We start from the raw sequence: 27,763 nt of genomic DNA, 5'->3' as shown, positions 1-27,763 counted from the left end.
ACCAATCCATTGTTCTTCCAGTGTTTTTTCCCAAGCCTCATTCTCATCCTGGAGAATCAGCTCTTTATACTCTGGACTGTAAATGTGCTTTGGCATTCTACTTGGAACGCACCAAACCACACAGAACTGCTCCTCAACTTTTTGTTTCCTTCGATCCAAATAAGTTGGGCCATCCTGTTTCTAAGCGTACCATCTCCAACTGGATGGCGACTTGTATCTCTTTCTGCTATGCCCAAGCTGGATTACCTCTTCACAGTAAAGTCACAGCCCATAAAGTCAGAGCTATGGCAGCTTCAGTAGCTTTCCTCAGATCTATACCTATTGAGGAAATTTGTAGAGCTGCTACTTGGTCCTCGGTTCATACCTTCTCTTCTCACTATTGTCTGGATACTTTCTCCAGATGGGATGGACAGTTTGGCCAAACAGTATTACAAAATTTATTCTCCTAAATTTCCAACACTCCCACCATCCCATTCTGGTTAGCTTGGAGGTCACCCATATGTAAGAATACCTGCCTGCTTGTCATGGGATAAAGCACAGTTACTTATCGTAACAAGTGTTATCCAGGGACAGCAGGCAGCTATTCTCACAACCCACCCACCTCCCCTGGTTGGCTTCTCTGCTAACTATCTGAACTGAGGAGACACGCCCTGTGCTGGGCGGGAAGGTGCATGCGGGCGACTTGAACCTTCGAGTTTCTTCAATCAAGTCTGCTTATGAGGCGTCCGCATCCGGGCTCCGTCGATGACGTCACCCATATGTGAGAATAGCTACCTGCTGTCCCTGGATAACACCTGTTACGGTAAGTAACTGTGCTTTCTTGTAATGGAAGCATTCAGAATGCATGTGTAGTGTTAGTGCATTGCTAAAAAATAACTACTCCATTTGCATGTCTCTCCTAAATTTTCAACAAACTGTTTAACTTGTGCTTATGCAGACTCTAACTATTCTTTTTTGTGTGTGGTTTTTTTGTAGCTGAATTAAATGTAATTGCGCCAATAATCTCCAACTTCTTCTTGGCGTCATATGCCTTAATTAATTTCTCTGTATTCCATGCATCGCTTGCAAAGTCTCCAGGTAAGAGTTTTATAATATCTGAGTAATTATACACAAGTAAATAATTTGTGGCTGTTTATTTCTTAATCATACTTTAGCATTTCAGGCAGCTTTTCACGATAAAGAATTTCGAATTCCGAACACTGCTGCTCACAGCTTACTCCTACAAACATTTTAGAAGACAGCTGAAGACCTGTCTTTTTTCCAAGCATTTGACTAACTAACTTATTCTATCCCCTGGATCATGTTTACTGTTTATAATCTTTTGTAAACTGTGTTGAACTTATGGTTATGCGGTTAACAAGCACAATGTTATGTTATATTATTTCCTAGTCATACAAATTAGTTTTGTATCCACCTTAGGTGTATTTAAAAGCAGTGCTTTGTGACGGCTAGTTTGAAAATCAAAATGAAAAGATGTTCTGAGGTATACAATGATAAACAAGATTTATATTCTTTGAAGAGAAAATTAAATCATTTTTTCAGTAATTGTAGGAATTGCTGCCAAATTGCAGTGTCCTACAGAATGGTGTCTTGAAATGTGAATTAGAAACTTACCATGCACTAAGGTCTTCAGATTGTGCTAACTTCTAGATTTCATAAGGCAAATACTTTTTAACAGAAGTAAAGGGGATGGGGACTTATGTACTGTTTTTCTGTGTGGTTTGCACATTTTAGACAGGTACTTATTTTGTACCTGGGACAATGAAGTGTTAAGTGACTTGCCCAGAGTCATAATGAGCTACAATGGGAATCAAACTCACAACCTCAAGGTGCTGAGGCAGCTGCTCTAATCACTAGGCCGCTCCTCCACTCCAAGTAATGGTCATAAAGCTAGCATACCGTATATACTCGAATATGTCGAGACCCCATTATCCCCCCCAAAAGGAAGAAAAACGGTTGACTCAAATATAAGACGGGGGCTTAATATTCAAGTGCCATGCCCTGCCAGGATCTGTACCCAGTGTTCCCTCCCTCACGCCCTCTGCTGCCAGGTTCTGCACTCACCCTCCCTCCCTGCCAGGTTCCGCACCCAGCACCCTTCCCTCCCAGTCCCTGCCCTGCAAGGCTCTGAATCAAGCCCCCTTCCCAGCCAGGCTCTGAACACTGTCCCCCCTCCCTGCAGGCTCTATACCCTGTCCCACCTTCCTTCCCTGTACCCTCTTCCCACTAAAAAGAGGCAACCTCAGTGATGTCACAGTGGCTTGATTGTCCTGTATTCCTCTCTGCCCTCCAACTCAGCCATCAGATTAACCCTTCCCCTTAACTGAAACCACCTAGTGGTAGGCTGGGACAGGACCGATCCCTCCCATCTCCTGCCCCAGCCGACACTAATAATTACTACCCTCCCTCCTTCCCTCCCTTGCGTATCTTTCCCCTGGTGGTCCAGTGGTGCACCTGGGCCAGCACGCTGGTGCGAGCTTTTTATGCTACCGGCCATATGCATCTGAGCTCACATAAGGCCCCTCCCAGGGGAGGGATCTTGAGTATCTGTGCCTTGGGCCCCTCCCTGTGCATCCCAGGATGCACCAAGAAGGGCATGGCCTGGCGTTTTGCAGTGTTGGGCCTAGAGAGCTGGAGGGACTGGGCATCCCTCCTGTTGCCATTTATTTTTAAGGTATGGGGGAGGCTAAAGGGTGTGGAGGGTGGTTCAGGGATGGGTAGGGTTATATGGCTCCAGAAAAAAGAGGACGGATTAAGATATTTGGGTTTTACTTCCATTGGAAGCAATGAAAGTAAAACCTGGATGTCTCAATCTGTCCTCCTCTTTCTGGAGCCATATGGTAACCCTAGGGATGGGGGCTCTGGTGACAAGAAGGAGTGGGCATCCCTCCTGTGTGTGTGTATATGTATATACCGTATTTTTTGCTCCATAAGACACACCCTAGACTTAGAATAGGAAAACAAGAAAAAAAACATTCTGAACCAAATTCACCCAGCCCCCCTCACTCCATGCCAGGCTCTGCACCCAACCCCACTCTCCTTGCCAGGCTCTGCACCCTGTCCCCCCCTAATAATTGTAATGCAATTTTCTCCTTTCATTTTTCATATACACACAGCAGATATAAATTCCCAAAATGGACACATTTCGATCACTAAATTGAAAAGAAAATAATTTTTCTTACCTTTGTTGTCTGGTGATTTAATTAATTTCTGGTTCAACTTCCTTCAGACTGTGAATTCAACATTTCTTTCACAATCCTGGTTCAACTTCCTTCAGACTGTGAATCCAACATTTCTTTCACAATCCAGCCCCATCCCCTTTGGGTCCAGGTCTCTAACTCTTTTCCCTCCGCTTACCCTCCAGAGTCAGTTCTCCTTTGTTCCAGGTCTCCCTCTCTCTCCCTCCTCTGTTATGATCTTGCATCTCTCTGTTCTTCCTCAGGGTCTCTCCCCCTCTGTCTGTTTTGTCTGTACCTCCCTTAGTCCAGCATCTGCCTCCTGTCTTTCCTCTTTGCTCCAGGCCTCTCTCTCTCTTTTGCTTACAACCACCCATCCCATCTCCAGCATTTGTCCTCCTTTCTTCTGGACTAATTCTATCTCCCTGAGGCTTGACCTGAAGGATGGTGAGCTAGGAATTATATTTTTCTTATAAGCGGGGCTAGTTAGATCTCTAATTGGTTACAGGAAAGGAGATGTTAATTACTCTTGGTGATAAACTGTAATGGATTGCTGCTAATCAGGAATTATTATTATAAGGAATTATTTAGTCTGTAAGAATTAGTTCTATTTACTCATTTATTTAGCAAGTATTGTGTGATAATTATGTGCTGAGTTTCATATATGTATTTGGATATTTTATGAACAATAACTAGTTTTTTACTGCTTGCTTGTGAATTATATTTTTCTATTTCTATAATAAAATATTTCATATAGCTCTGGTCTCTATTTTTATATAAGTAGGCAAAGATAACGAACCCTGGCTAAGGAGTTTATGGTTACCCTAACAACTAAGATACACGTTACTTGTTTATGTTGCGCTAATTAGTTATACCCATAAATCTACCTATGCTCCCTCTCTCTATCTTCCTTTTGCTAATATTTTGTGCTTCCCCTCTCTACGCCCTCTAGTCCATCATCTACCCTGTCTTCAAATCTGTTTTCCCGCCCCCTCCTCAATGCAATGAGAATACACAGTGTAACGCCCTAGGTGAATCTCAACTCCAAAACGGCATTTCAAGGTCCTACAACCCTATAAGTCCAGAATTTTCCATTCTTCCCTCTGTCCAGCCTTTCCCCTTGTCCTTAACTACCCACCCTCCCCCGTTGACCTGTTTGGAGGAAAGAAGCTGGAGCAAAGACGCTGGCCAAGGGGTGGGGGTTAGAAAACATCTTGCTTTTCCCATCCCCTTTTCCTGTGCTCCAAAGCCGCTACAGCTCCACACAACCTCTTCGGATCCAAGGGACATGTGGACTAAGCACCTGCACGTGTTCTTAACCACAGGCCCATCCCCATACGCTGAAAGCGAGCCTATGATTAAAGCCCTGCACTTGTACTGATACGCTGGCCCGCTCCTCCAGGTCCTTTTCTGTCTCTTTCTCTCTTCCCCCCCTTGGTGTCCAGTTCCAGCGTCCCGCCCGGGCCCTCGCGACGGGAAGGGCCTTACCTCCAGCCACTTGCTGAGAGGAAAGATCGTCTTCCGCGCTGTGACTGCCACTGAGATAATTACAGCAGCCTGCTGAGCGAACATAGCAGGCTGCCATTGGCCTCCGAAGCACATTGCCTCTGCCGCGGTCTCGCCCCTCCTCCAACGTCATGGGCTAGACTGCAGCAGAGGCCAATGGCAGCCTGCTATGTTCGCTCAGCAGGCTGCTGTAATTATCTCAGTGGCGGTCACAGCGCGGAAGACGATCTTTCCTCTCGGCAAGCAGCTTGGAGGTAAGGCCCTTCCCGTCGTGAGGGCCCGGGCGGGACGCTGGAACTGGACACCAGGAAGGGGGGGAGAGAGAGGAGGCTTACAAAGGACCTCACCGACGCTAGGGAGAGCCATAGTGGGCATGGGCCTTTAAAAAGGTAAGATGGGGTGGGGGTGGGATTTTTTTTTTAAGTATCTTCGCTGCATAAGACGCAGCGACATTTCCACCCACTTTTGGGTGGAAAAAAGTGCGTCTTATAGAGCAAAAAATATAGTATATAAATAAATAAATACACGCACGCTATAATAAAACCCTTAGCGTGCATGTGCACTTCAAACTCCGTGCCGCTGCATGCGCAGTAGAAGGAGCATGGTTTCATGCAGTGGTTTCCACATGCGCAGTGGGAAGGAGCGTGCAGCGGTTTCCCCATCTCGACAACGAGCATGGAGCCTGCGGCAGTTTAAACATTGCCTTCCCTCCGCGACGCTGCGAAAACCAGGAGACTTCTCCATGTCCTACAGATTGCCTTCCCTCCGTGACACTGGACAGGAGGAGCAGGGAATTGGGGTACTGCTGGACAGGGGGGAGGTGAAAGGAAGGGAGAAGGGCTACTGCTGGACAGGTAGAGCAGGGAAGGGGTGCTGCTGGACAGGGGGAGGTAAAAGGAAGGGAGAAGCGCTACTGCTGGACAGGGGGAGCAGGGAAGGGGTACTGATGGACACAGGAGAGGTGAAAGGAAGGGATAAGGGCTACTGCTGGACAGGGGAGAGGTGAAAGGAAGGGAGAAGGGCTACAGCTGAGCAGGGAAGGGGTGTTGTTGGATGGGGGGAGGTAAAAGGAAGGGAGAAGGGGTACTGCTGAATAAGGGGGGGAGGTAAAAAGAAGGGGAGAAGATGGGGGAGGGAAGGAGGACCAGAAGAGAAGCATGCACAGAAAAATAAAGTCACCAGACAACAAAGGTAGGGAAAATGATTATCAATAATAAGCACGCATGCATACTTGAAACTCCGTGCCTCTGTTCGTCCGTGCCTTTGAAGAGAGACAGACAGACAGACAGGGGGCCAGGGAGAGAGACAGAAAGAAAGGGGGCAGGGAGAGAGAAAAAGAAATGCTTCAGCGCCCCATTGTGCTAAAAGTTTACACATCTATTCTAGCACCCATTAATGTAACGAGCTTAAACACTAGTATATGTGTGTGTATGTATATATATATATATATGTATATACACACACACATACACATATACTGGAGGTCATTCATTAGAGGGGGTGTCAGTGGAGGAGACCATTATCAGGGGGCTCTTTTTTTTTGGGGGGGGGACAGATATTGTGTGTGTGTGTAACTCACTATTTTGAACTTTCCCTGGTCACCTTTTCTTTCACGTCATCGATCATTCCTATGGTAGATGGGCAGGATCCTGTTTGCATTAGACTACTGAAATTCTGGATGTTGTTAGGGCATATTCTTGTCTTTTCATTTATCTCTTATCTTTTCACGGATATCTCTTGGATATCTCTGTTAATTTGTCTGTGCATACAAAGGGCAACGAGTCCATCTTCTGAACTTTCTGTCCTTGCAGCAGTGGTTTCTGTTTCACATGAGGACTATCTGATGTGGACTTGTTCATTTATTTCATTGTCTTATTCAAGGACAGCTATAATTTACCTTAGAGTCCTTTCTGAAGATCATACACAAGATATAAGCCTTAGAATCCATGTACGCAGTCATATGTACAGAGATTGTGTAGCAATATTCAGCTTCTGTGAGTTCTGTTCTTGAAATATTTTCTTCAAGGATCTTTCCGTCAGATTTCTTCCTCAGAAATGAGTAAAGCCCTCTTTTACTAAGGTGCGCTAACCGATTAGCACTTGCTAAACACTAACACGTGCATGCTAGTCTGACGCGTTAGCGTTTAGCACACTAATCGGTTAGTGCACCTTAGTAAAAGAGGGGGAAGAATAAACTAGTGCTGCCCGATTCAGGGAAAAAAAATTTCGATTCAATTCAGCCTATTGAATCGATTTTTCAATTCGATTTTCCTACTCAATTGAGTGTGTTTTTCAAACATCCTGGTGGGTTTATTTTATAGCCTCTTCACCCCCCTTTTTCCTCTCCTACCCACACTGGTGCTGTGGTGTAAATTAAAATAAACAAAAAAGACTTTTCCCCTCTCTGTTAAATACTAGCTCACGTTCGCGGTCTAATACCAGCTTTGGCAGGATACACATTTTAAACCTGACACATTGTAATCACAAAACAGAAAATAAAATTATTTTTTCTACCTGTTGTTGTTTGGTCATTATTCAAATCATTTTGATCCCAGGCTCTGCGACAAGCATCTTCTGATAACTTGCTTGACAGGGTCTCTTGCCCATTTGTCATTTTCTTCTTTCTCCGTGCTAACCATCCATCTTCCATCTTTGTCTTCTCCTTCCATTTCCCTTCCCTCCCCCAGAGGTCTGGCATCTTTCCTTTTTTTTGTCTCTATTCCCGTAGCTGCAGCGATGGACCCCTCCATCCCCAGATTCACCATCTCTCCTTTTCTCAACTACCCTTTCATCCAGCATCTCTCCCTCCTTCCCTACTAGCTCTCCATTTCTCTTTCTAACTACCCTCCTATCCAGTATCTCTATCCCCCACATCCCTTGTGTTTAACTTCTCTCCCTTTCTGTTCCTTCCCTCCCTAATCTCATTGTCCACCATCTCTCTCCCTCACCTCTTTTTAGATCCATTATTTCTTCTATCCCTCCCCCTCCATACCATATTCCCCCCTCCCCCCAAGTCCATCTCTCCCATCCCCCCTCTCCCCCCCACCTACCTTTATTCTGATGACGCAACATGTTGCCGGTGGCGGTAGTGATTTAGCGATCCATTCCTGCTGCCACTCCTTGCATCTTCTCTCCACTGCGGCCCGCCCTCAGTGAAAACTTCCTGTTTCTGCATAGGTGGCCGAATGGAGAGAAGATGCCTGGAGTAGCGGCAGAATAGTGAATCATATTCGCTACCGCCACTTTTGCCTGGCCAGGGAGGAGAGGAGAAATACTTCCGGCCGGGAAGGAGAGTGCCTTGCTGCCACCGATCTGCACCGTTAGGACTTTCCCTCTGCTTCTGATGTAAGTTTGGTTTCGCAGAACCGGAAGTTACAGATGGAAAGCCTGAAAGGGTCTCTAGCAAGGGGGCCAGCAAATCAGTAAGTTCGACTTTTTGCCAAAACAAATTGATTCATCTGAAGTGAATCAATTTGAATCGCAAATTGGGCAGTACTACTCAGCACTCTTAAAAGATGGAGATTAACTTGGAGACAATGCAACAGAATCATCCTCACTGTTCTTGCACATAAGTGAGTTACTTCCATTTGGAATTGGCCATGGTTCTAATGACTATTTTTTTTCTCGAGACAAGCAGGGGATATGCAGGCACATTTGTTGGCGAAGTCCTCTGACTTAGCCTGTGTGCTGGTGCTGTACCCTAGCTAAATAAGCTTTTGAGCTTACTGGGCATGTTCAGGAGTCCCTACACCTACAGCCCCTCCCCTCAGCTTGTCAGTTTTTTTCTTAGACCACTCCTGTCCCCTCTTTTCCTAAAAAAAAAAAAAAAAAAAGGGATTTAATTCATATGAGCAGATATAATGTACTATTATTCCCTTGGTTTAGAAGAATAAAATTCCCTTAGTTTAGAAGAAAAATAATGGGGGAAAACCAGTAGCCAAATGACAAACTTCTGTGTAAAAGAACCCCCCCCCCTCCAAGTCGATGACAGAAGTCTGTATTCAGTGCCAAACATCGCTTCAGGGAGAATGCTGGTAATTAGAAAGTCTGGCACTAGGACTGCGAAGAAATTTCCCTTCTCTCGGAGCCGCGATGGATAGCGGCTCTCATTCAGTGCTTTGTGCCGGAAATTCAACACAGGCAGGTCAGCTGCAAGCACCGCCGCTCGTTCCCTTCCCTCCAGGTTTCTGTCTCAGTACTGCAAGGGGAGGGTAGCTGAAGCCGCCAATGCTATCTTGGAAGGGGGGGTTGGAACTCATACTCGCAGGCAGTAAGTAAAAGAAATTCCCTTCTCCACTGCGATGTTGGCGGCTCTCAGTCAGTGTTTCCAGTGTGCAAATAAATCGATGGCAATGCAACAGCAAGCTTCGGCATTCGCTCCCTCTCCCCAGGCCCTTATTTCAGTACCGCAAGGGGAGGGTAGCCGGCAACCAACCGCCACCGATGGCATTTGAAGTGGAAAAATCAGCACCATTGAGCAGACTGAAAGAAGAAAAAGCTGTTACTTTCTACTTTCCTGGAGCCTGATGCGGTGGACAGCAATTTTCTTTGAGGGGCTCTTCGTGCCAGTGCTAATATGGTGTTGCCGAGGTCTGTTCCAGCACTGCTAGGGGAAAGATTTAGACAATCCCTGCCATCGATACAAGAAAAATAAATAAATACTGCACAGACGGCAGCTGTCATAAACAGTAACTGGAAATGAGACACACAGAAGTGAGTGAATTTTCTGCTCCTCTTGCTCCCTCCTCCCATGGTCCTGTTTTGGCCTGCTGGAGGAAGTGAATTACCTTCACTGACACCGTCTCATCTGAGGAGAATAATGAATCATCACAGCTACAATACAGGGCTTTCACTTTATCTTCGACCTCCTTTGAAGCCCTAAGCACAGAAGAAGGAAGGCTCCCAGGGGTCAAGGATCGGCCTAGCGGTCCTCTCCTGTGTCACATCAGTAGAACAAACTACAGACAGAGGATTCCTGTGGGCCAGGGTTCGGCCTCGCAGTTTTCTCTTTCATTCAAAACAGCACTGATCTCCAAGGCCACGTAAAAACACAGAGCCTTGCATTGACTTATGCAGGATCACAGAGACGAGACATTTTTACATCAGACTCTTTCCATGTACCCTGTTTCCTCCTGTCATTTTTCTGGGCATACAGCAGATGTAAACACAAAACCAAAATTAAGCAACTTTGAGAGACTCTGAGGCATTAGTTCCTTCTTCAGTCTTTGCCAGATTTTTGTTATCAGGGACATGTTCAGGCAAGCATGTCTTTTCTCTTTCTTCTTCCCTTGTTTTAGCTTCAGAATGTGGTAGCCTTGTGGCAGTTGCCACAACTATTTGTTGTTGTTTTACACAATATCGATCTGTTTCATCTGATCTAGATCCTCCAAATATATTCTCAAGTCTCATTCAACTCTGCACATAAGCACGTTATTTTCCTACTGCTTTTTTTTTTTTAACCAAATAGATCCTGCTTTCATTATCCTAACCCAGTGCAAATACTAAGTGCAGCAAGTCACCCCGTCACTGTTGCATGCAAAGAATGAGAAGATTTTCTAGTTTTTCTCCAATCAGGTGCTATCTTTGTTCCACGACCAATTCCGATAGAGCCTGACCAACAATTTGTAAGGCATTTTTGGATTCATCTGCCTTCAAAGTATTTTGAATTAATATTTAAAGGATAACAAGCTCCAGTCTGTCAGCAATAGGATAAATAAGATCAACAGGGTTCTTCCAAAGTCAGACCTAGTCTACTGGACCCCCCCCCCCTTAGCACAAGCATCTACTGCAGATCAAGATTGGTGCTTTCAGTTCTAATAACTTTCTACCAAGAGCTTCTCTAAAGCTATTCCATTCTCCTTTTTAATAGCTGGTACCGTAGTGGTTTACCCACAGCATCCTCAGGTAGTAGGTTAAAGCTTGTGCTGCTCCTTGTGACCCTGACCAAGTCACTTGATCCGCTACTGCCCCAGGTTGTAAAACAACAAATAACAAAAAAGGAAAAAGTGCTATACAAGGCATACTGTTTTCCTTTTCCCTTGCTCCAGTGTGACTATCACTCACTGAGTCCAATTACTTACCTTCTACCATTGGTGCTTGACTATCTTTTGTACCCTTTCCAACTCTAACCTTCCTCCTTTTTCAGTCATGTTCCCTCAGTGCTATCAAAACTTTCCATACATCATTAGACAACTAGCCATCGTCTGTCCTTCTTCTAGTTTCCTATGCATGATAGCCCTTATTCATTCCAGGAAGCCTCTTGGGCTTTCCCCAATGGTCTGAAATCTTGTCTTAGTACTTTCCAATCAGATGGCGTATCCTCTTTGAACCACTTTTTCTCATTATCAAAGTATCATCCTCATATCTCGTATATCTGTATGATGAGTCAATACACTTACAAGCAGGTCTCAGTTTCACCATCTACAACTTTCTACTATGATCAGATACTTCATCATACTAATTCCGAAGCACCTCTTATAGATCTCAACTTTAGCTTGCTACTTTGATCAGACAAACCCTCTCATCTACTTTTCATCAATTCCAATCAATCCACCCTCATAGGTTTGGACCAAGACAGTCTTCTATGCAAGGCTTTGAAAGGTATCTGTTTTTTTTTTAATGTCCATTATGTATGAGCAAGACGATTTCAGTATCTCGTATACTTTCTATTCCCTTTAACGACATCGGTAAAACAGGCGCCTAGTCCTCAATCCTGGCCTTCACATCCCACTATTGTTGCAGATGACTCATGCTGAAACCTGAGAGATCTCCAAGAAGTCATCTGCATAACATATGACACTAAGCAGACACCAAATAAATAACCGATTCAAATACGCTCATTATGAAACTTGAAACATAACATTCATCTATGGTACTACTGAGGGATGTACCGTCTTCATTAAAAAAAAAGAGAAAGCAGCCTTCAGACAATTCTGCTACAATTCATGCATCTGTACCTATTGCCACTACCACAGCTTTAATGAGGACTGCTAAGTTAGCATCATTACAGTGGCCTCAAGGATTCTTTATGGAACAAAGTCAACTAAACTATCTTACAGATTATTAACTAGTAACACAATTTAACAGTCAGTACCAAATAGATTTCTATGATTTCTGAACTGTTCACTTCTGCTCAGAAACCCCAGTACTGAGAAGACTTCCAAAAATAAGTCAAGCTCTTGGATGCAAGTGTACTGCCACATTATCCTAATTTTCCTGGTTGGGCAGAAGCAATGCACTGTCCCTTCATCTCCAAGGTACTACGCTATATGACTGTTACACCTGGTCAGTTTGCAACCAAAACATATAATAATGTATGCAGGCAAACTAGGAAAATCCCTTCTCTTCAGAATCACAGGTCTTTGGAATGACCTTACTACCCCGCTGCGGAACCTGGGCTCCCTCCAATTATTCCGCAAGCAACTGAAAACCTGGCTTTTCTCTAAAATGTAATTCTATCCCCCTTACTTTTCTCTTCTATATATAAGTTCATGCAAACCTTTATTTTCCTTCTCTTCCTATATTTTAAGTTCTTGTAAACCGTGCCAAGCTCCACAACATCCGTGGAGATGATGCGGTATATAAACTTAAGGTTTAGTTTGGTTTAGTTTAGTTTAGATGTAGAGTCTGTCCAAAACATACAATAGATGTAGAAAGCTCACAATGGTGAGAACGGTTCCTTGGTCTACATATCTGGACAATCAAAGTTCTAAATCAGCAGGTAGGGTAGATGGATGTTATATACTCCAGAACTCTCATTTTTTTGCACCTTAAGTAACAACCACTACGCCAACAAATAATATATTTTGTCAACTGGTGCATTACAGGCGACTGAAGTGTCACATGTAGGTCTAAGTAATGGCAGCCACTATTCTGTATTGCCTGGTAGACCGGTATAGTTCTTACAGATGGGTTATATCTCACTTTGACCAATAGGTGGAGACTGAGACCAAAACTTAGTTGTAGTATATTAGCTGAGGCTCCCTCTTGCCAACCCAGTCTTTCTCAGTCTCCAGCAGGTAGAGGTAGGAAAAATCTGGCTCCCTCTGTTAGGCCTGTTGGAATTTGTTTTAGGATTCCTGGTTCCCTTTTTAATGCTGGACGGAGCTTGGACGGGTCCTGTTTGGGGATCCTTCTGACCTCGGGGCTGTCAAATCTGGAGGGTCTCATGCTGGGTCCCTCCCCCCCTTCCTCCACCTCCTTTTTTGTAGAGGTGCCTCAGCGGGCAGTCTGGCCCCCGTGGTTGGTTAGCTTTGAGGGCCGTGGAATCTATTCAGAAAGAAAAAAAACCCTGAGGCTGTGCCGGTCTAAAGGGCTCTTTTCTTTAAAATTACATTACATTAGGGATTTCTATTCCGCCATTACTTTGCGGTTCAAGGCGGATTACAAAAGAGTTAAAAGAGGGTGTTTTACAAAAAGATTTCTGGTCCTTTTTGGGGAAAAAATGAGTAGAGCAGGTTGATTTGGGGGTTAGAGGGATGAAAGAAGGAAGCTTGAGAGGTTAGGACTTTTTCAGGGATTTTTTTGAAAAGTAGTCTATTTCTTTTCTGAAAGTTTTGTAATCTAAAATTACTGTATTTTACTGTCTCTTTCTACTAACTGACATTTTTATTCTAGCTAGGTCACATCTGGAGCAATGAGCATTTTTGCAAGGGGAAAAGTGCTCATTGTAATCCAGCTGTGAGGCACTCGTGGCCAGCCTGTTCTAGCAAGGCAGGCCGCAGAGAGGGGGAATCCTCATCAGCATCAGGTGCCTGCGGCCAGGAATCCCCTTTGCGAGTGCCTCGTGGCCGACAGCTGTTCACGGGGAAGCCCAAGCTTCCCCCGCCGTCCACGCGGGAGATTCCCCAGCCACCGAAGGTTAGGAAGACAGGATTCCCTTACCTCGAAGCAGCTGGGGACTCCCTTAACAGCTGATGCCAGTTTTTCCTGCTTAGTGGCTGGGGCGGTTTTGGCCTCTTAGCAGCTGCAGATCAATGGAGCTTCTTTTTTATTTTTATTTTTTGGTGGTTCAGCTCCATTTTTGGCAGGAAGCAACTCCATTTTGTTTAGCCTCAGGTTACCTCACCCCTGTTTGGTGACACAGATTGCATGTTGTTTGCTGGATCCCCTGCTGTGGCAGGGAGTCCCATGGGGCAGCTGAGGGTCCCCCCCTCCTAATTTCTTGTTTGGCTTATTGCTGCGGCCAGAGGTCCTGCTTCTGCCTTGGGGTCTTGGGGGGGTATTTGCCCTCAACGCCCTCCTTGGGTCGGCCCCATTCAGTGACACTGCTGTTCCCCTCTGCTCCTCTCGTGTCCCACATAGCAGGTGTGGAGAATGTGCAGGCGGACTTTCTAAGTCATCACACCCTAGACCCCGGAGATTGGTGTCTAAGCCACGCAGCTTTTCAGCTAATAATGTAGTCTTGGGGTCAGCCTCTCATGGACTTAAAGGCCACAAGTGTCAACGCCAGAACACCCAAGCACAGTACTGGGTAGAACTTTGAATTCTTGCCCAGAAATAACTAAGAAGAAAAAATTAAAATTGAATCAGGTTGGGCAGACTGGATGGATTTATCTGCTGTCATCTATTATGTGTTCCCTCCGTGGCCATTAGTGGGTAGAGTTCTTCTCCGCATTGTTCGACATCCAGGCCTAGTGATTCTGGTGGCCCTGGATTGGCCCAGGCGTTCTTGGTGCGTGGACCTGGTGGAACCTCTTACCTCTGCTTCCCTCGATCGACCTTCTGTTTCAAGGCCCCATTCCAATGTTCGATCCGGGTCCTTTTTGTCTTAATGGCTTGGCTCTTGAAATGGACTGCCTAGATAAGAAGGGGTATTCCGATAAGATGATCTCAACCCTCTTGGGGTCTCGGAGACTTTCCACTTCTCGGGCTTATATGTGGGTTTGGAATATATTTGGGGAATGGTGTGCTGCGTGTGAAGTGGTCTCTTTTCGTGCTTCCCTGCTAACATCTTAGAGTTCTTTCAGGATGGCCTGGACAGGGGCCTGCCTTGGTCTTCTCTCCGGGTTCAGCTTGCGGCCTTGTCAGCTTTTCATGGGTTGTTGAGCGGTCAGCGTTTGACTGCCATTCCTGATGTTCACTTCTTGCGGGTGGCCAAATTGTTCAAGCTTCCTATGCGTCCGTCTGTTCCATCTTGGGATCTTAATCTGGTCTTGTCTGTGCTGGTGCGCCCACCTTTTGAGCCTTTGGGTGCCTGCTCGTTGAAGGACCTTACCCTTAAAGTGGTCGTCTTGATGGCTATTACTTCTACTAGACATATTTTTGAGCTGCAGGCTTTCTCTTGTAGGGCTCTTTTCCTGGAGTTTTCTAGGGAGCGGGTTGTGTTGCGGCCTGTTCTTCCTTTCTTCTAAAGGTAGTTTCTCCTTTTCATGTCCGTCAGTGATCTTCCTGGTTTAAGTAATCGGGAGGGATCTTCTGAGCAGAAACAGTTGCACAAGTTGGATGTCATCCGGGTCCTTTGCATTTATGTGTAGTGGACCCAGGAGATCAGGAAATCAGATTATTTCTTTGTCCTTCTAGCGCAGGGATCTCAAAAGTCCCTCCTTGAGGGCTGCTATCCAGTCTGGTTTTCAGGATTTCCCCAATGAATATGCATTGAAAGCAGTGCATGCACATAGATCTCATGCATATTCATTGGGGAAATCCTGAAAATCCGACTGGATTGCGGCCCTCAAGGAGGGACTTTGAGACCCCTGTTCTAGCAGGTCCTTTTAAGGGGGATGGCGTTTCCAAGGCTACCATTGCGCACTGGATCAAGGAGACTATTGCTTCCGCTTATCTTCTTCAGAAAAAAGCCTGTTCCTAAATTTCTCAAGGCTTATTCCACTCGGGGTCAAGCAGCTTCTTGGACTGAGTCTTCTCTAGTGCCTCCAGTGGATATTTGCAAGGCTGCAGTTTGGTCTTCTCTGCATTCCTTTATCAGACACTACCGTATGGCTGTTCAAGCGCGTCGGGACGCAGTATTCCTGTGTGCATGTTCTGATGTCAGCCCTTTGAGGGTCCCACCCTTGATGGGTACTGCTTTGGTATGTCCCATCTGTAAGAACTATACTTGTCTACCAGGTGATACAGAAGGAGAAATTAGGTTCTTACCTGCTAATTTTCTTTCTGTTAGCTTGTAGACTGGTATAGTTCCCACCCTTTCTGTCTTCATGCGGTGATTGTGGGTTTTGCTCACGTGCAGATTTTGAATTTTTCTGCGGGTTCTAGTATTTTTCTAGGGCCAGGGAGATAAATGAACAGCGGCTATGGCTCAGCTGGCTTAGCTGATGAGCTGTGGGGACACTTTCACTGCAGGATTCCATTTCTATGCATTTTCCAACAGTTGTTACTATGTTTGTTTTTATTCTACATAAGAGCAAACCTACAATCACCTGGTTCAAGGGAACTCATAAATTACGAGCTACATCTTTTCATTAGCAAATTAGAAATCTATTCCCATTCAAGATGTTTGCAAGGCTACAGCTTAGTCCTCGTGCTTGCTTTTATAAAGCACTATTGCTGGGATCAGAGCCTAGCACAAGATGCTTGTTTGGGTCAATCAGTCTTACGCACTGTGATAAATTTAATTGACATTTTTTCCACCACCCTTATCCTTCGTTTAGCTTGGGACTCACCAACAAGTGTGCCTGCATATCCTCATTGTCTTTGGAGAAGGCAAAGTTGCTTACCTATAACAGGTATCCTCTGTAGACAGCAGGGGAATGCAGCCACTCTTGACCGCCCTCCATCCCCTTATCTCTTTCCTTTTATTGCTAGAGACAAAACTGAAAAGCTGAGGGGAGGGGCTGTAGGTGTAGCTTACTTAGCTAGGGAAGAGCACCAGCACACAGGCTCAGTCAGAGGACTTCACCAACAAGTGTGGCTGCATTCCCCTGAGTCTACGGAGAACACCTGTTATAGCTAAGCAACTTTGCTATCTTGAGGCATCACTTTGGCTGTTCTCTGAGCTAAAGGTGCTGGTGGTGTATTATTCACTAGCGAGATGAGCCCATATCTGCTTTGTCACTTGTTAATAGTAGAGTATTTTTTAACAAAATCTTAACAATTTTAGTAGATCTTGTGAACTGGCAGCTATCACCAGCTCCATCTGTGTGTCTTTAACAGCTCATAGAACTTCATCCTTCTCAAAAATGACTTACTGCAGTAAATACCAGCAATCAAGTTTATTAACACAGCTATAACTGGGCTTCTCATCACCTGTATTATGGCCAGCAGAGTCTCAAACACAAAAGTAGGTCATCAAAGGACTTTCCTTAAATCCAAACTCACTGGCCCTTTAAATCCCAATTCATACATTGTTCAGGATTATCTTTGTGCACAATCCCTAATCTAAACAAAACAAAAATAAGTGAAGTATTTGTTTAGCTAATTATTCTAGGAAAAGCTCCTTTCTTATAACAAGGTTTAAGTTTCTCAATCCTTACTGGTATAATTCAGATGACACTAAACTGTTCAAAGTTGTTAAAACGCATGCAGATTGTGAAAAATTGCAGGCAGACCTTAGGAAATTGGAAGACTGGGCATCCAAGTGAAAAATGAAATTTAATGTGGACAAATGCAAAGTGATGCACATTGAAAAGAATAATCCAAATCACAGTTACTGGATGCTAGGATCCACCTTGGGAGTTGGTACCCAAGAAAATAATCTGGGTGTCCTTGTAGACAATACGATGAAACCTTCTGCCCAATGTGCGGTGGCGGCCAAAAAAAGCAAACAGGATGCTAGGAATCATTTTAAAAAGAGATGGTTAGCAAGACTAAGAATGGTATAATGCCTCTATATTGATCCATGATATGACCTCACCTGGAGTATTGGGTTAAATTTTGGTCTCCTTATCTCAAGAAAGATATAGTGGCACTAGAAAAGGTTCGAAAAAGAGCGACCAAGATGATAAAGGGGATGGAACTCCTCTCGTATGAGGAAAGAATAAAAAGGTTAGGGCTTTCAATTTGGAAAAGAAATGTCTGAAGGGAGATATGATTGAAGTCTACAAAATCCTGAGTGGAGTACAACGGGTACAAGTAGATTGATTTTTCACTCCGTCAAAAATTCCAAACCTAGGGGACACTCAATGAAGTTACAGGAAAATACTTTTAAAAACCAATAGGAGGAAATATTTTTTCTCTCAGAGAGTAGTTAAATTCTGGAACGTATTGCCAATGGTTGTGTTAAGAGCAGATGGCGCAGCTGGTTTTAAGAAGGGTTTGAAAAATTTCCTGGATGAAAAGTCCATAGTCTGTTATTGAGAGAGACATAGGGGAAGCCACTTCTTGCCCTGGATTGTTAGCATGGAATGTTTCTAAACTTTAGATTTTGGCCAGGCACTAGTGACCTGGATTGGCCACCATGAGAACGGGCTACTGAGTTTGATATACTGTTGGTCTGACCCAGTAAGACTATTTTTAGTTTTTAAGTTCATGTCTTAGTCAGAAAAACCTCTTAATAAAATCAGCTTCTCTCTTCAATGGATAGACTGGCTGCCCTAATCCTCTGACCTGCAAATCTTTTCATTCCTTTCTTTCCTTAGTTTCACACAAGAGATTCCTCTACAAGGGTTCTAGGAATTTCCCCCAAAACTCAGTTTGGTTTCTTTGTTAACCAGGTCCCAGTTTGCCTGTAAGAAAAATGTCCATGGTTCCTCTAGGAGAGCACCCTTGTCGTGGCTAGAATGCCTTCCTCATTCTTCTCCACACGTATCAACTGTGAGCACTTAAAATCCCCCCAGCCTTAGTTCCAAGGGAGAACCTCAAAATATGGAACAGCTTTGACTGGGTTTGGTTTTGATTCCGCTTCCCAAACATAAGTTTAGGACTAGCCAGCGCTTCCTCTTCTCAATTCAGTCTTGCTTTTACCTCCCCTAATTGCAGTCCTTTTTGGATTGGGCCAGGCTCTGCAGTATGGAAAGCTAAGGTTTTTTTTAGCCTGTCTTTCTGAGAGTTATGGGGGAGGAGATCTATACGCTATCCTACTGAGGATTCCGTTTAAAGGCACAGATGCTGATTTTGGAGGCTTGTTTCAGCTTCCTGTCACTCTTCAGCTGGATAGCTAACTTAAACAGGGTAAGTCTTTCTCTTCTAAGAATATAAGATTTTAAAAGGGAGGGTTGATCTCAGGTTGCACAATGTGCATGGTCCTTTAAAAAAAAAAATGACTAAATTATACACGGTATTGAATGTCTATTCTCAAATCAAGTTACTGCCCCACAAAGCTACTGCTCCTCAAGCATGGAAATGCAAGCAAGTCCTAAGGATATTGCCAACATTCATACTTCTGGATCTGAGGTTTTGAATTCTTCTGACTCTTGCAGGTTTCCTTGTCAGACACTAGTCACCAGTTTTATAGGTAGACTTGTGATTCCTGTTTTAAAATGACTCAAGTGTAAATGGGTATCGGCAGAGCTTATACCATGCATTTTGCTTTAGGGATTCAGTGTATAATAATCCTTGTGCATAGTGATTGCTTTAGATCCATGCTTAGTTGGTTGAACTCTGTACCAATCAAATCGCTGTCCATGTTTTAGTTCATAAGACTTCTTCTCTTTCACTATTTTGGAGTTTCCAACAATTGGATTGGTTTCCTCCTTATAGTTTGGGATCATGTGGAGAATTATGAAGTTGATAATCTTCACCAGAAAACAGTTTAATATCCAGTCATACCTCTAGCCACAGTAGCATGTCATAATTCAGAGGAGTACCACCTTAGTGGTTTTTGTACCAGATTGGGAACCAGGGATACCAATATTTAATTATCACTGATCCATTATGATATTGGTCAAGTACTATTCCTTTAGATGCAAGTCTGGGTGTAGATTTTCTGCAAGGCATAAACATGTATTGTCTTTTATTCACTCTTTGTATTTTCAGATATCTTGGGAGAGGGGGGATTTTCGAGGGACAAGCAAGCCACATATGTATTGTCACATTTGGGTGTTGTCATCTGAAGGAGCATGGTGTGGACGCTGCCAGCATATACAGGTTTTAAAAAAAATTCTAGCAGCCTTCACTCCCAACGTATGAGTGGAGGTACCTTAGTCTGTGTTTTGGTTGTGGAGCTGAGAGGTCACATCTTCTTGGTTTCTCCTCAGTGCATATAAACATATATTTTTGGTGCCTTCTCGTGTGGATTTTTCCTTCATTTTACTATTTTTGCTTTGAATACCTTCCCCTTTAGTTTTGATTTGTTGCTCAAAATTGAGGAAATTAATTTGGCCGCAATACTAACATGTCTAAGATGATCCCCGGTGGCTTCAAAAGGTATGCCCAATGCAGTTGGGTGATCTCTGCAACAGACATGTACGCTTTTGTGCATCAGGTGCCTTGGGCCTAACCATTTTTGTTCTCTATTTAAAAATGTAGTTGAGCACACAGAGGATGTGGCAGGACAATCAGAATAAATTTTTGGATTATTTGACATCCGTCAGTATTGTCACCGGAAACTTGGACCTCAACTGTTTATCTACCACTGAGTGTGTACCGGCATAGAGGTCTCTACCTCCTTTGACATCAGGCATTGATGGTAGGTCCCGGGACCAGTCAGTATTAGACCCAACACTGCAATGCTGAGCATCAAGGAAACCGAAGAAGCATAAGCATTGTCCCTTTTGAAGCATGATGCTGAGAGCGCTAGGGAATCTGCATCACCAATACCCAAGAAGCATCTACACAGAGGATAGCTCCCCCTCTTTTGTGGAGGTGCCAGTGTGTCAGTCTCTGAGCAGCCAGGATCCCTCTTCTGGCTCGACACTGGTCCTTTCTCAGGCTGTCTCCAGCTTCCCAGCCTTTGCCAGTGCCTGTCCTTCATGAGCATTATCGGGCCATGTACAGGGAGGAATTGGTGCAGATGTTTCAGGCATTGAGGGTATTTGCACCAGCTGCAGCCCAGCCTCACCTCCTTCCTGAGGCTCCTGGTCTGCCTCTAGAGCAGTGGTCTCAAACTCGCGGCCCGCCAGGTACTATTTTGAGGCCCTTGATATATTTATCATAATCACAAAAGTAAAATAAAACAGTTTCTTGATCAAATGTCTCTTTAGCTATAAATGACAATATTATTATTATTAAGACTTAGCCAAAAGAAAAGATTTATAAACTATAAAGAGTTTTACGTCATGCAAAATTGTCATTTCTGTAATAAGACATTAACTATTTTTTTCTGAGGCCCTCCAAGTACCTACAAATCCAAAATGTGGCCCTGCAGAGGGTTTGAGTTCGAGACCACTGCTCTAGAGCAGTCTTTGATGCTGGTGCTTCAGCATCATCCTACTTGCAACTACTCCCTACACTAGGGGGAGAAAGGTTTCCCAGGCATCCAAGAGTAGGGCTGTACCTTAGCGCCCTCTGGGGCATGGACACAGTTCTATTAGACCAAGGTAGGCACAGTCTCACTGTATCCATTCATACTTATGAGGTATCATAGAATTCATGGGAGTCAGATGAAGATCCACATTACTTCTTGAAGGAGGAGTCATATGGAATCCCTTCTGACCCTTCTCCACCTTGAGAGATGTAAATCTCCACCTGAGAATCTGTCATCCACGGGTTTTGTAAAGGAGATGGCTTTGGCCATACCATTTAAATTAGAGTTGGAGGAAGAGGTTAGGACAGAGATGTTATCTAAACAGATATGAGGCAGTTCAAAGGAAGTGTCACAGTTCCATTACATCCTATCCTTAAAGATGCACTGTTGAAGAATTGGGAATTTCCCCTCTTGTTACAGGTTGAACCAAAGAAGCTAAGTATTCAGTACCTTATCCAGAAGGTTCCTGGAATTGAGAGGGTGCAATTGTCTCAACATTCTCTTGTGGTTGAATCTTCTCTCAAAACGAGCTAAAAGTTCCAGATCTCATCCCTTGGCTTCCCCAGGCAGAGAGGATCAGACTCTGTATTCATTTGGGGGAAGAGGTTTATCAGGCCTCTATGCTCATTAACCATATCCAGTCCTACCAGCTCTACATACATGCTTGAAGTCTTTGGTGCACAATATGCTTGGTCTCACAGACCCGCTCCCTCAAGAGCAGACCGCAGAGCTTTTCCAGTTGGCCAAAAACAGATGGAGTGCATAAAATATCTGTCAGGGGCTCTTATAACACATTTGATATTGCGTCCAGACTCTCTGCTATGAATGTGGGGATGCTCAAACTCTCATGGTTGCATGCCTGGCCTGGAACCAGCAGTTGAGGAGAGACTAGTGGATATACCATATCGAGGAGATAATCTTTTTGGGGACAAGGTGGAGAAGGTTGCTGACCTCATCAAGAAACATACTGACACTATTTAAGCCTTCTCTTGGCAGCCTCCAGCTTCCTCCTCCACTAGGTTTTTGACAGCACCTAGTTAGTGAACCATCACTACAAAGTTTTGAGTTTATTATTGATATCCTGCAAATCATGTAACAGCTAATACATAAAATGTGAGTACAAAAAATTAAATAAAAATTAAAAATTAAAACAACAAAATTATAAAACAATATGTAACACAGAAGGATAAGGGAAGAAATACAATTTATGATAGAAATGTTTAGGGGAAGTATAACACATGAGGTATAGGGATGGTCTATATGCTTCATCTGGTGAGATTGATATTACAGATTATAAAAGCTGATTCTTATAGGAAGGCATCGGAAAATAGAAAAGTTTTTGAGATCTTTCTTAAAAATTTGTAGAGAAGTCTGAGGTTACTAGGAAGAACATTCAATAATTTTGGACCCTGAATGGAAAATATTGTGTTACAAATTGAATCAAGAAATATTTCTCTAAAAGTAGGAACTTCTAAGTAATTGTGATTTAGAGATTTTAGAGTTCAAGATGGAGTGTAGGGCATCAGAAATTTACTAAGAAATAATAGTGTATCTGTGGAGCATAGTTTTCTGCCACCTTCTGCTCATTCCAGCAGCCCTGACCTTATCAGTGGAAGACCCAGATAGTTTTCCTGTTAAAGCAAGGGATGAGCTTTGACTAACCATCCTGGATGAGTGGAATGGAGGCTGAATTTTTGCCAAGAAGGCTTGCCCTGTATAACTACCAACTGGTGGGTTCTCCAAATAGATCTTCACTTTTGCATACTTCATTGATGTCAAAAATCACCAAATTGCCCATCAAGAACGTTTTTTACAGAGCTCTCAGCGCATCTGGCTTACTTGTCCTTGGAGAAAACAGTTATTCACCTGTAGCAGGTTTTCTCTGAGGACAATAGGCCTAGTATCCTCATATCTTTCAACCTAGGAGTAGTATTCCTTCAGCTATGTTATCCTACTGAGGAACCTGTGCTTGCCTGTTGAGTGGGAAGGCATCCCGACATATGGGGTAGGATGCTGCAAGAATTTTATAAAAGCTTTATATGCTGGCAGGGTGCACATCCTCACCAGGCTTTGCTGGTTGATGATACCCAGATGTGAGAATGCTTGGCCTGCATTCCTTGGAAAATACCTGCTACAGGTGAGTAACTTCACCTTCTTTAGGTATCTTCTTATTCCAGAAATGAGGCAGCTCTTGAGACTTTCTCTCATTTAAAGTTCTGTTAACTTCTATTAACTAGTTCTGGATAATTCTTTGCAACTGTAGCTAGTGATTCTACAGTTGAGGGAAATATATTGGGTTCAGATAACTGGACTTTATTATAACAGTTAGGGCTCTTTCCTATATGGTCCCACTCTGTCTCTGGTTCCCAAGAACTTCAATGAACCTCCTTTTCCTCCAGGTCTGGAGAGCTCAGACTTCAATACTGGACAGTTTTCATATGTTTTGTCATAATGTGACCTCTGTACTTGCTCCAACACAGATGTTTTTTTTTTCGTTTTCATAGCCTGGTGAGGCAAGACCAGATTTTTAAAAAATTTCTATTTTACCACTGGACTCTTGCGTAATGTTATGCTTAAAGTATTTGGAGCTGGTTTGCCACATTGCTCCAGTGTAAGAAAGGGAAGCTCTTTTTATGTTGCAGAATCCAGTTGAAGGCTGTCTTGAGGCAAAACATTGTGGGGGCATCTCCCTCCCCCCTCCCCTCCTGCTTACCTTCACGTTTTAGTCTGACTTCAACACTAAAGCTAAGCTTTAGTCCCGAGTTTCTTACAAGTTCAATAAGCAGGGTCTAGTTTTATTCCCTACTTTTATATATTCTGGATCTCTTCCTTCCATGTAGTTCTTTCTATAGATTTTATTTAATACTGACTCTTCAATACTTTCACCTTTTGAATCATTTATGGTAGCATTTGGTAAAACGTCTCATTCAAGGGGAAGATTTTCTGGGTAGCAAGTTCAATTCATGGGGGGTTTTGTCACAGTACTTATTGCACACATTTTTTCATATTCCTTCTGAATAAGAGGGTCTTATTAAAACAATTTCATTTTTGCTTCAGGTTTCTCAACTGCACAAACTTCTTCCCTTCAAGGGGACAGCTCAAAGAATTAAGGTGGCTTCTTGCTAGATGTTTCCTCAAGTACCTGGAGGGCTCCTGTAATCCTCATTGATTGTCCACCTTGTAAGTGTGGCATATGATGCTGGAGCAAGTGGTAAAACAGTTAAATGTTACTGGCTTAATAAAAGGTTTGGACAAATTCCTGGAGGAAGTCTATAAACCATTATAAAGGCAGATTGAGGAAAAATATTGCTTATCCCTGCTAACTTTTGGAATTTTGCTAGGTATTTGTGACCTGGACTGGCCATTATTGGAAACGTAGTCTGACCTAGTAGGGCAATTCTTATGTTCTTATGAAACAGGCTTTTCAGACAGTTGTCCATTGATTTAAAAACATGATTTTCAACCTATGTTCTTAAGAACAGCAATGATATCCCAACCTTGAGAGCACATATCACGAGACAAGATAGCTTCCTAGACGGAAGCTACTCTTGTCACTTGACAGACCTCTGCCCGCCACCAAGAGAAGTGGAGTGGAGATCAGCATTTGATAAGCAGGTCAACATTTTGGAAGAGATGTTTTCTATTTTTGGTAACAATTGTATCAATGTCCATGTAAAATTGCTCAAATATTTTACTCCTTGTACACTCCGTTGTTTGGTCGACTCAGTATGTGATTTTTGACAGTGCACATTAAGAGAGCATACAATAGACTTGGAAATTAATAAGAATGATTGAATTGTTTTCATCAAATAGGATCGAGGAGATTCCGTGTCAAACAAATATACCACCATATCATCAGCATAGAGAGATAAGAACATAAGAATAGACTTACTGGATCAGACCAAAGGTCCATTAAGCCCAGTAGCCCATTCTCACGGTGGCCAATCCAGTTCACTAGAACCTGGCCAAAACCCAAAGAGTAGCAACATTCCATGCTATTGATCCAGATACTTTAACTTCATCTCCATGTAATGAGCCATTCGACATAATTCTTCAATTAAAGGTATCGACAGTTCTAAAGCCAAGTCAAAGAGAAGCAGCGATAGGGGACATACTGTTGCATTCCTCTGGTAAAATGAAATTAATAAAGAGTTCTGAGTTCACTGCAATCCGAGCTGTTAGATTCTCATAATTTGTATATAATCCTGATCAGGTTGAGACCAAAGCCAATTCATTGTACAGCCTTGAATAGGTATACCCATTCAACACAGTCAAAAGCTTTTTCTGCATCAAGGAATAAGGCAGCTAACGAAGAAGTGCAAAGTGCCTCATGAAGTATATGGCACAATCTGGTATTGGAGGTGGATAATTGTCCAGGCTGAAACCAGATTGATCAGGATGTATTAGAGTAGATAAAACAAGATTTAGTCTGTTAGCAAGTATCTTGGCATATATCTTGGCTTCAGCATTGATCAGAGAAATGGGTCTGTAGTTTTTTTGGATTGTTTTTTTTGTTTGTTTTTTTTCCTAGTGGGTCCCATACAGATTTGGGGAATATCACAACCATCGTTTCAGTAAAGGTAGAACAGGATGTATTATGATGTTATAAGAAATTAAAATAGTGTTTAGGGGCTGAGATGACTAAATATTTTTATAGAATTCTACCAGATATCCATCCATTTCTGCAACTTTATTAGAATTTAATGATTTAATAGCTGCCGTCACCTCCTGAACTATAATAGCCCTTCGCGTGCTTGTTGATTCTTCATGATAGCTTTTGGTGGCAAAGAATTGAAAAATTGATTTATAGCTTCAGATGGATCAGATAGCTCAGACAAATTTTTTTTATAGAACTGTACAAATCGGTCTGAGATGCTCTTATCTGTAATAGTAAGGTCTCCAGAAGAGGTTTTAATAGCAGGCATAGTGTTATGTTCCTGTTTTCATTTGAGATAATTCTTCAGCAGTCGGCCACTTTTGTTGCCTTCTGCATAATATGTGGCTGACAGTTGAAGAATTTGTGAAGAGGCTTCTTCTGAGCATAATATATTATAATTAAAAATTGAGTAAATTAGTATGTATTTTCAGATCTGCTGTAGTTGCATGATGTTGAGAGAGGATCCATATATCAGATTCTAATGAATGTTTTGTCTTATGCTCTTTACCTTTCTGTGCTACATATCCAATAATATGTTCTCTTAGTGTAGCTTTGTAAGTATCCCATAGTAAAGTTATAGCAATGTCTGGAGAGACATTATCATTAAAAAATTAATTTTGGTTACTATAAGCTGTTGAAACTCTTCAGATTTTATGAGAGAGAAATTGTCGCCATTTGGGTTTTGATTTTCTGACATTTTCTAAAATCCAAGTTCAAGGAGAGAGCAATGTAATCTACTATAAATAATCTGCTGAAGTCGTCATATGCAGAAAAGACTTAGAAAATTAAGAAGTCCAGGCAAGCATATGAGTTACAAGTGGCTGAAAATTATTTGTATTCCCTTTGAGTAGGAAATGAGGGCTGGACTCTGTATAGGATGCTCGGTCTCAGCAGCCACCTAAGCAGCTTTTGAGAATCGCACAAGGACATCCTATATAGAATCACATCTGTCCTGATGGGCAGACACCTAACCACCCCGATTCTTTAACCAGCATCTCCAACGATCATCGGCAAGAAGGATGATCAGTTCCTCCTGCTGGACCCCCCCCCCCCGACCCCCCCATACCTATTTTTTGTTGGCTAGCCAGAGGGATGCTTACTCCCTCCGGCTGGTAGGTCTGCCTCCACAGAATGGCAGGCCTTCCCCTTCCCAGTGCATCCCATGATGCACCAGGGAGGGGCCTAAGGTCCTGATTGACCCAGGCGGCTAAGGCCCTTCCCGATTGGCTGGTTAGACAGCAGTAGTATGCCTACCGCCACCTACAATTGGGACGCTGTTTATAGAATTTTCCCCTAAGCCTCAATGATAACCCAGGTTCTTCTGTAAGAGAGTACAAAATGTGGTTGGTTCTTGAGTTCATATTGTAGGGTCTATTTCAGTCTATATAGGAATTTAAACATATATTGTCTCCACCAATAATTAAAGGAGTGTATCAGTAGCTCTGCCTCAAGTACCAGACTGGCAAAGAAGTTTGGATCATCTTTCACTGGAGCATAAATTGACATGATCTGAAGTGTTTAGCCAGCATTTTGAAGAAGGATCTTGATCTAATGACCTTGATCAGATTTAACTTGTATAACTTGGGCAGCCCAAGTTTTGGCTAGCAAGATCGCTACAACATTATGTTTACTAGATGCAGCAGAATAATAAACCTCCTTTACTCATGATCGTTGTAATTTCTGGGATTCTGCAAAATTTAAATGAGTTTCTTGGAGAAAAGTTATTGATGGAGACTGCCTGGCAAGATATGCAAGAACCTTTACATTTTACGGGATTATTCAGTCCATTAATATTTAAAGAGACTATTTGAAAGCCAAACTGACAATTAACAGAAATCCACATCATTGTATATATCAATAATACAAAACATGACTCCTCTGGTCATAAATCAGTTGAAGGAAATCTAAATAACAAAAATATACTGGAAATAATATCTCATATCTCTACAACCACAAATAAGTATATTAGGTGGTACTAGCTCAGGGGTCTCAAAATCCCTCCTCGAAGGCCGCAATCCAGTCGGGTTTTCAGGAATTCCCCAATGAATATGCATGAGATCTATTAGCATACAATGAAAGCAGTGCATGCAAATACATCTCATGCATATTCATTGAGGAAATCCTGAA

General features: G+C 43.1%; 1 protein-coding gene across 1 annotated transcript in view; it reads left to right on the top strand.

The window, feature by feature from the left end:
- SLC12A2 (solute carrier family 12 member 2) overlaps positions 1 to 27,763 on the top strand; it is a 333,014-nt gene that overhangs the window by 185,957 nt on the left and 119,294 nt on the right. Inside the window, exon 13 of the mRNA XM_033928970.1 lies at positions 976 to 1,077. Within this exon, the coding sequence (XP_033784861.1) occupies positions 976 to 1,077 (102 nt within the window). The remainder of the gene's footprint in view (positions 1 to 975; positions 1,078 to 27,763) is intronic.

This window comes from Geotrypetes seraphini, chromosome 1 (assembly GCF_902459505.1).
Source record: "Geotrypetes seraphini chromosome 1, aGeoSer1.1, whole genome shotgun sequence".
Taxonomy (NCBI): Eukaryota; Metazoa; Chordata; class Amphibia; order Gymnophiona; family Dermophiidae; genus Geotrypetes; species Geotrypetes seraphini.
Note: the sequence above shows the minus strand (reverse complement) of the source record. Positions and strands in the feature narration are given on the sequence as shown.